Source organism: Arachis ipaensis, chromosome B9 (genome assembly GCF_059453495.1).
Source record: "Arachis ipaensis isolate K30076 ecotype BB chromosome B9, ASM5945349v1, whole genome shotgun sequence".
Classification (NCBI taxonomy): Eukaryota; Viridiplantae; Streptophyta; class Magnoliopsida; order Fabales; family Fabaceae; genus Arachis; species Arachis ipaensis.
The window spans coordinates 133,547,852-133,559,731 of NC_142444.1; the positions used below are offsets into that span (position 1 = coordinate 133,547,852).

Consider the following 11,880-nt stretch of genomic DNA (forward strand, 5'->3'; position numbering starts at 1 on the left):
TTCTATAAAATACAAAAACACGTATATATATATATATATATATATATATTAAAATGTAAATTAATTTTTTAGATGTTTTTAATATTTTATTTTAATTATATAAAATATTTAAAATATTTTTTGTTTTAATAAATAATAATATATAATATTTTTAAATTTATTTTAAGAATATATATTAAAAATAAAATTAAATATATTAATACGTAGTAATATTTAAATATATTCAAAAATTATTTTTATTTTTTATTAACAAAGTTAAACACAATAATACATATATTATATTAAAAATATATTTAATATACAAACACTACAATTCAATAAAGTATCAGTATTTTATATACGGTAGTTAAGAATCCGTGGTATAGAAGACACCAAAATATCGGTGGTATAGAAGCGCGAGAAGAATAATATTGTGCAGAATGCAGAGGAGATGCCACCGATAAGCAATTAGATGTATCGTCATGTTCCTAAACGGTGCATGCATGACACGTGCAATATTTGCTGGCTCTTGCTACTTTCTCCATGTATCAAACTTCAATTGCACTTGTTACTCCTCTTTAATTTCTCAAATAATATAAGTATGTGTAGTTGTACAAGTTGGGTGGAGAAGAGAACTTGGAAGATTACTAGTCTTTGAAACGCAAATGGCTGCAGAGTTTGAGAAGGAGTCACTCGTAACTGAGGCATATTATGCAGATGTTACTGTAGAAAGAAGGGTCAGAAATGACTTGGAGGACTCTCTTCCAAAGCCATGTAAGTCAATAATAATAATTTTTTAATTGATTTTGGAGTAAAGAATACGTCTTGTTTGTTGTCTTTTTGAAAAATTTTAAAAATATTATCGATTTTAATTTATTTTATTTTTATTTTTAATATTTTAAATATATTTTAATTATATTTTTGAGAATTAATATTGTTAATAGAGGCTAATGTATGTGATAATTATGGACTGACCTATTATTGATATGTGATAATCATAAATTAGTGATGAATCCATTTTAGTTATGAGTAAAAAATATATTAAAATAAAGTTTACTAAATATTGATATATTTTATATTTTAAAATTAAAATTATATATATAAATACTCAAAAAACTAGATCTATAGATAAAAATTGAAAAATATATTAATTTAAAATAATAAAAAATTAACTGAAATATTTTTTTATTTTAAAATAATTAAATATTATATTTTATATACATTTTAAATTTAATTTTGAGATATTATTAATTTAAAAATATTAATTAATAAATAAATAACATTTTTTAATTCTTAAGTATTTTTTAGAAAAAAATTAATTTTACTTATGTTTAGAAGATTAAGTTTTAGCTTAGTAGTTAATTATTTTATTAATTTTAAAAAATATATTATTAATATTTATTAATATTAAATTTGTTATTTATTTATTTTTAATTTTGATATTTATAATAAAATAAATATTGAAATTTTAATGAGGACAAAGATAATATAATAATAGAAATAAAATATATTCGCCTATATGTAGTTATGTACTTATAAATTTGTTTGTAAACTTCTAGTGGGCAAGTGCTCTCCTCTTATCATCACCTAGGTCCGTCTTTGGTCCGTCCTCTTTTTTTTACCTAAATCCGTCCCTGATCATAGCTGAAGTGTTAATGGCAATTATATCTTGGATTGGATGATGAATGAAACACAATTGTTATGCTAGTATTTTTGTTAACGATATTAATCTTTAAACGTATAATTAAAATATATTAAAATTTTTAAAAAGTTGAGAATAAAAAAATATTTTATTAATTTTGTGATGAGATGATAGATATGTTATGTGTGATGGTGGTGTGTGTGAGTTAGACATGGCTCGAGCACTGACAGCACCAGATACAAAGCACCCAGATGGAACAGTAGGGCACAGGCACAACAATATGAGTGTTCTACAGCAACATTGTGCTTTCTTTGACCAAGATGACAATGGAATTGTTTATCCTTGGGAAACATTCGTGGGCCTCCGTGCGATTGGCTTTAATTTCATCGCTTCTATTATCATGGCTGTTGGAATCAATCTCGCTATGAGTTATCCCACTCTCCCTGTTAGTCTCTCTTCTCTTCTCCACCTTGTTCATTAAAATCCAATATCCATCTACTTCAAGTTCTTTTTTTTTTTTTTTTTTCCTTTTTTGTATTTTAAAGTTATTTTATTTTAACATTTTTGCTCCCGCTTTTGCGTTGTCAAAATTTAGTAGTAAGACCACACCCAAAGAGTGGGTGTAACCAAAGAATGGGTCTTAAATAAATGAATTACGGAGAGGTAGAAATATAGCAGGCTGGACTAAGAAATCCGAAAAATAAGCCCATCAAATCCACGGGTCCAAAAACCCGAAGCCCGACAGGCTAATAAGATCGTAGTATTTTTGTGTTGTTGAGTGTTATATTTTTATTTTTATAAATTTTCTATATTTTTTATTTAAATAACAATCCAAAATAAATAAATATTTAAAAAAAAAAGTTGTGCTTTTTTTTTATAAGAAGCGGTTTTTTTATTTAATAAAAAAATTTGAAAAATGAAAACGGACTAACTTGGTCACCTTCAAGTAGAAACAATGTCCATAGCTCGTTCTGATTTTGTTTTGACAGTCTGCTTCGAATTCTGACCTCTAGATTTCAAATAGAACTCGAAGAGGAAGCAATATTAAATTTGTAAATGTGTTGAGGAAGGAGAAATGTTGAAGAGAAATCATAGATAATAGAACACAGAGTAATAATGTTAGAGTTGACGTACCATAATAACCCCACATCTTGCAACAGATTAAGTGGAAACTATATTACATGCTATAAAATTAAGGACCAATAACATTGCAAATTACGGAGCCGTGTGTTGAGCACAGAGCGAACTATTCTTTCGCCTTTTACTAAAGAATACCGTGTGCTTTTTACATTTAGCGGCATACGCTAATTTTTGAAAGAGTCTTTCCTTTGGTAGACTCTGCAATCATAGTTAAATAAATTTTTTTTTCTATTTACGTTTTATAAATTTGCCTTTAATGGTTTCAAAATTTTGCAGCACTGGTATCCCTCTTCCCTGTTGCCAATCTACATACACAATATTCACAAAATAAAGCATGGGAGTGATAGTGGAACTTATGACACGGAAGGACGGTTAGCAACTAATTTATTTGATGTTAATAACCAATAACCGATGTTTAATTATGTTTCACATTAACATTCTTAACTAATTAAATGACAGTTATGTACCGGTAAATCTTGAGAACATTTTTAGCAAGTATGCTCGTACAGTACCTGATAAGCTCACACTTGGAGAGATTTGGGACATGACTGAGGGCAACCGAAATGCATTTGATCCATATGGCTGGTAAAATATAATAATATATTGAAAGCATAATAAGTCAATACTATATATTTGAAATTATTTTTAATGCAGTGCCTATTAGTAATAAATAAATAAATAACGTGTTTTATTTGTTTGCAGGGCTGCTGCTAAATTTGAATGGGGGGTTCTGTATGTTCTGGCAAGGGATGAGGATGGTTTCTTGTCTAAGGAGGCTGTGAGAAGATGCTTCGATGGCAGCTTATTTGAATACTGTGCTAAGATGAATTATGGATATTATGATGATGCTAAGACGAGTTGAAATATTTGTCTCTCTTGTATGGTATGAGAATAATCATTGCTAAGTGAAATTTCTTTGTTTGTTAATACTGTTAGAAAGATGTTTCAACAATAAAGAAGCAGCAGCATGTGACTATATTTGATGTAATCGAAGAATTTCAAATTTTAGTTGCATTAATTTGTATCACTCCTTATAATATATAATCTATATAGCATATATATTATCTCCTTTTATTTGTAACGAAAAACCTCTGGTGGTGAATGGGGAATCTTTCTCCACGTAAAGAATGTGCGTGTCACTCAGGCGTATGGGGGGCGTATCCAATTGCATGATTTTCCATTATGCGTATGTGCGGGGAAAGCAGATGCGGGATCAGTTCTCAAAGTTGGTGTTTAAAGTTTAAACGCAAACACACTATCATTAAGGCACCATTTGTTTTCGTATACAGAATACATAAACGTAAACAGTAAATATCGAGGGATAGACTATTCTTATTGACATATTTGAACAGTTAAAAAAATACATATAATATTATAAAATTATTTTTTTATTCAGCACTGGTGGATTTTTTTTTTGTCACAGTGAACCTGTAAAATATTTAGAAATTCCAAAAAATCACATTTAATTTTTTTATTCATTTTCAATAAGAGAGATTATGTAAGGTAGAGTTCCTTATCGATTAGGATTAGTGCAAATTCCTAAAACAAAGAGGGGAAGTGTAAAATGTTTAGAAATTCCAAAAAAATCACATTTAATTTTTTTTATTCATTTTCAATAAGAGAGATTATGTAAGGTAGTGTTTCTTATCGATTAGGGTTAGTGTAAATTCCTAAAACAAAAAGGGGAAGTGAGAATTTGAAGAAGGATATAACACGGGTCTCTGGAATTTTGCTAGTAGTTTATTAACGGGTAGAAGATACTAAGCATTGTTGAGTCAGCGGTGGCATCCTCGTCGTTAAAGAAAGACGTGGTGGTTGTTATCTAGATTTTTTTTTATTAATAATAAGCTTACTATTATAATTATTTTTTAGTGAGAATATATAATATATAAAATGTAATAACTTAACAAATATTTCTAAAGAGATTTTTCATTTTCTTTAACAATAAGAAAAATTTATTTCTCTCCTTCTCTTAATCTCTTCTGATTCATCAAACCATCAACATCACACCTTAAACAGTTTAAGACATGAGATTTCTTTATCAATAATAGGTTTACCATTGTAATTATTTTTTTAGTAAGAGTACATAAAGAGTACATAATATATAAGGTGTAATAACTCAACAAATATTTTCTAAAGAAATTTTTCATTCTCTTCCTTAGCAAACAACTCAGAATATATGCTTAATCTTGTAGTGCCCTTTTGTCACTTTCTTCTCTATTTCGCATTCTAAAGTACTTTTCTCCCGAGATAGTTAAGTGCCACCTCATACACAATACACGAGAATCCGGAGAAAAGTCCTTCGAGCAACTCTGTATAGATGTTCACAATAGTCCACAGCACTAGTCTAACCGTCTTTTACTCCATGCACCAAAACATTTCTAATAAACCTAGCTAAGTTCGCTTCGTCTATTTGATATCTTCCAAACCTAAGAATATTAAGCAGAGTTTGGTCGTTCAAGTTTATTACTTTGTTGCCACTTGTGAAGCTAGTTGGTTTTTTTCTCAATGGATTTCATTGGTTACCTAGATTATTTATTTATCAATAATAGGCTTACCATTGTAATTATTTTTTTAGTGAGAGTACATAAAGAGTACATAGTATATAAGATGTAATAACTCAACAAATATTTTCTAAAGGGATTTTTCATTCTCTTCTTTAGCAAACAACTCAGAATATATGCTTAATCCTATAGTACCCTTTTCTCACTTTCTTCTATATTCCGCATTCTAAAGTACTTTTTTTCCGAGATAGTTAAGTGCCACCTCATACACAATCCGCATTCTAAAGTACTTTTTTTCCGAGATAGTTAAGTGCCACCTCATACACAATACACGAGAATCCGGAGAAAAGTCTTTCGAACACTCTGTATAGATGTTCACAATGGTCCACAACACTAATCTGACCGTCTTTTACTCCATGCACCAAAACATTTCTAATAAACCTAGCTAAGTTCACTTCATCTCTTTGATATCTTCCAAACCTAAGAAAATATTAAGCAGAATTTGGTCGTTCAAGTTTATTACTTTACGACGCCAGTCACTAAATTAATAACCAACCATTAATCCAATCCATGTGAATGCCTTATTCAATGCGGAATATCTCAGTTTTTTAAAATCTTCTTGAACCGTAACAAAAAAAATTATGAACTTCCATTGAAGTTAAAATATAGGGATGGGGGATAATTCTCTTACTGTTGTCACTTGTGAAGTTAGTTGGTTATCTTTTTTAATGGATTTCATTGGTTACCTAGATTATTTCTTTATCAATAAAAGGCTTACGATTGTAATTATTTTTTTAGTGAGAGTACATAAAGAGTACATAGTATATAAGGTGTAATAACTCAACAAATATTTTCTAAAAGATTTTTCATTCTCTTCTTTAGCAAACAACTCAGAATATATGCTTAATCCTGTAGTGTCATTTTCTCACTTTCTTCTCTTTTCTCCCGAGATAGTTAAGTGTCACCTCATATACAATACACGAGAATCCAGAAAAAAGTCCTTTGAACACTCTGTATAGATGTTCACAATGGTCCACAGCACTAGTCTGACTGTCTTTTACTCCATGCACCAAAATATTTCTAATAAACCTAGTTAAGTTTGCTACGTCTCTTTGATATCTTTCAAACCAAAGAATATTAAGCAGAGTTTGGTCGTTTAAGTTTATTACTTTAGGACGCCAGTCACTAAATTAATAACCAACCATTAATCCAATCTCTGTAAATGCCTTATTCAATGCGGAATATCTCAATTTTTTAAAATCTTCTTGAACCGTAATAAAAAAAAATTACGAACTTCCATTGAAGTTAAAATATAGGGATGGGAGATAATTCTCTTGCTGTTGCCACTTGTGAAGTTAGTTGGTTATCTTTCTTAATGGATTTTGGTTACCTAGATTATTTCTTTATCAATAATAGGCTTACAATTGTAATTATTTTTTTAGTGAGAATAAATAAAGAGTACATAATATACAAGGTGTAAATATGTAATAACTCAACAAATATTTTCTAAGAGAATTTTTCATTCTCTTCAGCAAACAACTCACAATATATGCTTAATATTGTAGTGCCCTTTTCTCACTTTCTTCTCTATTCCGCATTCTAAAGTACTTTTCTCCTGTGTTAGTCAAGTGCCACTTCATATACAATACACGAGAATCCAGAGAAAAAAGTTTTTCGAGCACTCTATATAGATGTTCACAATGGTCCACAATACTAGTTTGACCGTCTTTTACTCCGTGCACCAAAAATATTTCTAATAAACCTAGTTAAGTTCGTTTCGTCTCTTTGATATCTTCCAAATCGAAAAATATTAAGCAGAATTTGGTCGTTCAAGTTTATTACTTTATGACACCAGTCACTAAATTAATAACCAACTATTGATCCAATCCTTGTGAATGCCTTATTCAATGCGGAATTTCTCAGTTTTTTAAAATTCTCTTGAACCATAATAAAAAAATTACGAACTTCCATTGAAGTTAAAATATAGGGATGGGGGATAATTCTCTTGCTTGCCACTTGTGAAGATAGTTGGTTATCTTTCTTAATGGATTCCATTGATTACCTAGATTATTTCTTTATCAATAATAGACTTACCATTATAATTATTTTTTAGTGAAAGTACATAAAGAGTACATATTCAACAAATATTTTCTAAGAAAATTTTTCATTCTCTTCAACAATTTTAGTAAAAGACAGGGTCAATTTTTAATTCGACGGTAATAGGTAGAATGTTAAGCGTGAGTTGCGTTGTGGTGTCAAAGAATTAAGAGTCATAACCTTTCTATTAGTGTTGTTTACTTAAAAATGATTACATGACATAAACATGAGGTGAATTCTATCCAACTCTCTCTAAAATAACATGTAAGTTACTCTTCATCATGTGTCAAATTTTAATTGTTTATCATCTTAACCATAGTTACATTATTTTGTAATTTATTATTTGAATTAGGTAATGATATAATTTCTTAAAATATCAAAATCTCAGTTCCGTTAATTGAAGCACATTTCCACTCCTCCATTCTTTCTTCGTCGCGTAGCTTCGGTCCTTCCAATCATAGCCGTCGTGACAAGAAGCGCCAACGTCGTCGTCATCATCTCTTAACGACGTTGTTAAATTCACGTTGTAACTTTGCCGTCCTTCCCAATATAGCCAGTGCTGACCTTATCGCTATATCCTATCCTCTCATTCGATCCCTCTTTCTGAAGTGGATCACTCCTTATCAACATAATTAATGGTTAGTTTGGTTATTAAATTTTTTTATTAAAAAAATATATCTTTATTTAATTACATGATAAAATATATATTCGTATGTAAAATATAATATAATAAAATAAATCTATTCAGAGTACTTAAAAGTATAATTAAAATCAGGAACATATAAATATAATAATAAAATTTATATTTTAAACAAATAAATATATCTTTTATCATACATAAATTATTTAAGAAAATAAATAAATGGTTAAAATTAATAACACAAGTTTAAAATGATAAAATCTAACTTTTTTACAAGTATTTTTATTCTTTTAAATTTTAATTTATTAGTACTTTATTATTTACTTAATAATTAAACAAATTATTTTTATGAAAAATTATTTTTTGTATTATTTTAAAGAAGAGACCAATATAACAGTTCAAAAAATAACGTAAAAATAATATTTTAAATAAAAAATAGTTAATATAAAAATTTTTAAATGTAAAAATAAATTGTATAGATATTTAAGAGATAAATATGACATACATGCCTAAAATAAATAAAAAAGATAAAAATAATTCTCTATTTCTCAAGGGTACTTCTATTTATATATTTTACTTATTTTAGGCATGTATTTCATATTTATTTGTTAAATATTTATACAATTTATTTTTGTATTTAAAAATTTTAATATTAAATTATTTTTATTTAAAATATTATTTTTACGTTATTTTTTAAACTGTTATATTAATCTCTTTTTTAAGATAATACAAAAAAAATAATTTTTTATAAAAATAGTTTGTTTAATCATTAATTAAATAATAAAAGACTAATAAATTAAAAATTAATAGAATAAAATATTATAAAATACGGTAAGAAAGTTAAATTTTATCATTTTAAATTTTTGTTATTAATTTTAACAATTTATTCAATTTTTTAAAATAATTTATATATGATAAAACATATATTTACTTGTTTAGAGTACAAATTTTACTATTATATTTATATGTTCATGATTTTAATTATATTTCAGTACCTTAAATAGATTTACTTTATTATATTATATTTTACATATGAATATATATTCTATTATGTAATTAAATAAAGATATTTTTTAATAAAAAATTTAATAACCAAATTAACCATTAATTATGTTATTAAGGAGTGATCCACTGCACAAAGAGGAATTGAGTGAGAAAACAGGAGATAGCAATGATAACGGCGTTGGCTATACTAGGAAGGAAGGGAATTTAACAACGTAGTTAAGTTAAGAAATGATGCATCGAAGAAAGAGAGATCGCGTGAGAGTGCAGTAGATGACGACGACGTCGGCACTTCTTGTCACGACAGCGACGAGCCATGCTTGGAAGGACCGAAGCTACGCGATGAAGAAAGAATTGAGGAGTGGAAATGTGCTTTAATTAACGGCAGTGAGATTTTGATATTTTAAGAAATTATACCATTACCCATCTCAAATAATAAATTACAAAATAACTCAACTATGGTTAAGATAATGACCAATTAAAATTTGACACATCATGAAGAGTAACTTACATGTTATTTTAGAGGGGGTTAGGTAGCATTCACCTAAATATGATTATGTGTTTGGAAATTTGCATTAGAAATATATATGCATACGACATGTTTTTTCTTTTGTGGAGTTGCAGTTTATAGTTAACTCTAGTGATAGATTTGGAAGGATTGAAGGTAATTGCAATATCAATGAAGATATGGAATATGATTATGGAGCTATACCTCGAAGCATTGGTTATGACGAAGAGGAAGGTTCAAGTGATGACGTGGAAGAGGAGGATTATACTAATGTCAGTTTAGTTGGTAGGATGAGCGCAGAGGATATAATGAAGAAGGTTTGGGTAAGCCATGAAGATACATATGATTCTTATAGGGTATATACAAAGTGTAATGGATTTGGGATACAGAAAGGTGACGCTGGTGAGATATCGCTTTTTCTGCAATAGGAAAGGTCTGAGATGTAACACTCTACCACACAGAGCTTTACGCTTAAGTCGTAAAGTAGAGGTGGTGTAGTATTACGACCTCTAAAATAAAATATACATACATAATATAGTTGAAAAAATATAATATTCGAGGAGCCTTGAAGGTTGGTTAAACAAAAATGTGAAAAATAAAAGCACAACGCTTAAAATAACATTTATTTGCGTACGAAGAAAGTAGAGATACATACATATATAATAAGAGTCAAGAGTCAAGGATACAAAATATTTAAACCTTGGGCTCAACCTGCGAAACTAAGGTTGGCTGGAGAAATATCATATACATACATATACAATCCAAGTCCCAAAATACTCAAAAGGGAAATCTAGTTCTTCATAAAATCTCTATGAGGCACAAAAGCTAAACAGAATAAGGGAGAAGTCTACACAATACATATATATGTACATATACATCAAAATAACCCAAAATACAAAGTCCTAACTCTGCTGTGACAAGAACTCTAGACGCCTAGCGAGGTGCCTCTCAACCTGCATCTGAAAACAATAACATTATATGGGTGAGAACTGGGGGTTCTCAGCATGGTAAAGGTACCCACATATATAAGATATAAGGTCTCGGAAAAGCCAAAGGCGATCCTAGAACTTCAACACTCAGATTTAAAACTTAAAGATTAAAATCGAAAAACCATAAGCAGGGTGGTTATCTAAGGTTCTAAATCTTAACTAAACTCTAATAAAGTCCCTCAACATTTTTCGCCTTCCTCCAAAACTCTAATAGAACCACACAAACAAAATCAAATACAAATAGAGTACAGTTATTGTAGGTAGCAAGTATGACAAATAGCATGTTGATTCACAAAGGCAATCCCAAATAATGCACAAGCAAACAAAACAAGTATATGCATATGATGTATGCCTGCCCTATGGCTGATGAGTCTCATCTGTCGGTTATAAAGCCAAATCCGACATGTCCGGTAGCTAACCCTGGACAGAACACCAAACACGGAGTAAGAGGGACAACGCCGCAACCCTTGCATCTTACCCGCGTACCCGAAGTAGGGGAAAACTTCACCTTGCCTATTACCTAAGTGGTGTTACAGTTCTCAACCTAGAGCAAGCGGTGTCAGAACTCAACCCTTGTATCTTACTCGGAGTCTCGAACTCTTATCCGGAGCAAGTGGCATATCACAATCAAATTCAATCTCATTATCATTATAATTAATTCATAATCGTTCAACTTCACAATCAAACTCAATTTTCGTCATTCTTCTCCCTCAACTCTTTCCCGGATCAAGTGGACAACGTCATTACCTCTTACCCGGGGTCACATATCTCATTCATTTACAAACCATCATTTTTGCACTTTTTTAATCACAATTCATTACTTCAAACCTTTCTTCTCTGCTAAGTTAACTCCTTCTCTAAACTTACCCCTCTCCCTATGATTAGATCTAAGTTTCAGGGTCTTAGAGAGTAAAAATAGAGGTTTAGAAGTTCAAAATCATGTTTAAAATTACAAAACTCAGTTGCTCAAAAACAGGGCCCCACGTACGCGAGTCTCCTTGGCCGAATGGTTGGCTCGCGTCGCATGCATGTGCCTGCGTATGCGGCACATAAATTTTCACCATCTCGCCTACGCAGCATACTGTCGCGTACGCGAGCTCGTCTGGCCGAACCAAACGGCTACATCGTGTGTGCACTCGCATACGCGACCCTTCCCAAAATGCCAAAAAGCTGTTAAGTGTTGCAGAATTGTCTTTCGCACACCAAACTTTCGACGTACATAATTTTTTTATTAAAAATTATTTTTCATCCATTATTCAAAGGGTGTAAACTTCGCGAACCCAATTTTCATATAAAATAAGTTTGGAAAAGTTAGAGGGTCCGAAAAACGAGTTATGACTCGCTGAAATTTGGTCAAAAAAATAAGATTTTTCATAAAA

The 11,880-nt window shown here is 29.8% G+C and overlaps 1 protein-coding gene and 1 non-coding gene across 2 annotated transcripts; both read left to right on the forward strand.

Moving 5' to 3' along the window:
• The first annotated feature begins 381 nt into the window (after positions 1 to 381).
• Positions 382 to 3,830, forward strand: LOC107619409 (peroxygenase). Its single transcript, XM_016321694.3, has 5 exons — positions 382 to 753; positions 1,831 to 2,066; positions 3,038 to 3,132; positions 3,221 to 3,346; positions 3,464 to 3,830. Exons 1-5 carry the CDS (start codon positions 645 to 647, stop codon positions 3,621 to 3,623), a joined length of 726 nt encoding a protein of 241 aa, XP_016177180.2. The 5' UTR covers positions 382 to 644; the 3' UTR covers positions 3,624 to 3,830.
• On the forward strand, positions 2,843 to 2,959 carry LOC148546399 (U5 spliceosomal RNA). Its single transcript, XR_015900714.1, has one exon. It is a non-coding gene; the product is annotated as a U5 spliceosomal RNA (small nuclear RNA).
• Positions 3,831 to 11,880: the final 8,050 nt, after the last annotated feature.

Excerpts from the sequence above, each read along its gene's own strand:
- LOC107619409 (XM_016321694.3), top strand. The coding sequence starts at position 645 with ATGGCTGCAGAGTTTGAGAAGGAGTCACTCGTAACTGAGGCATATTAT. Across the intron at positions 754-1,830 it reads GGACTCTCTTCCAAAGCCAT|ACATGGCTCGAGCACTGACA; the intron begins GTAAGTCAATAA and ends TGTGTGAGTTAG. Across the intron at positions 3,347-3,463 it reads GCATTTGATCCATATGGCTG|GGCTGCTGCTAAATTTGAAT; the intron begins GTAAAATATAAT and ends ATTTGTTTGCAG.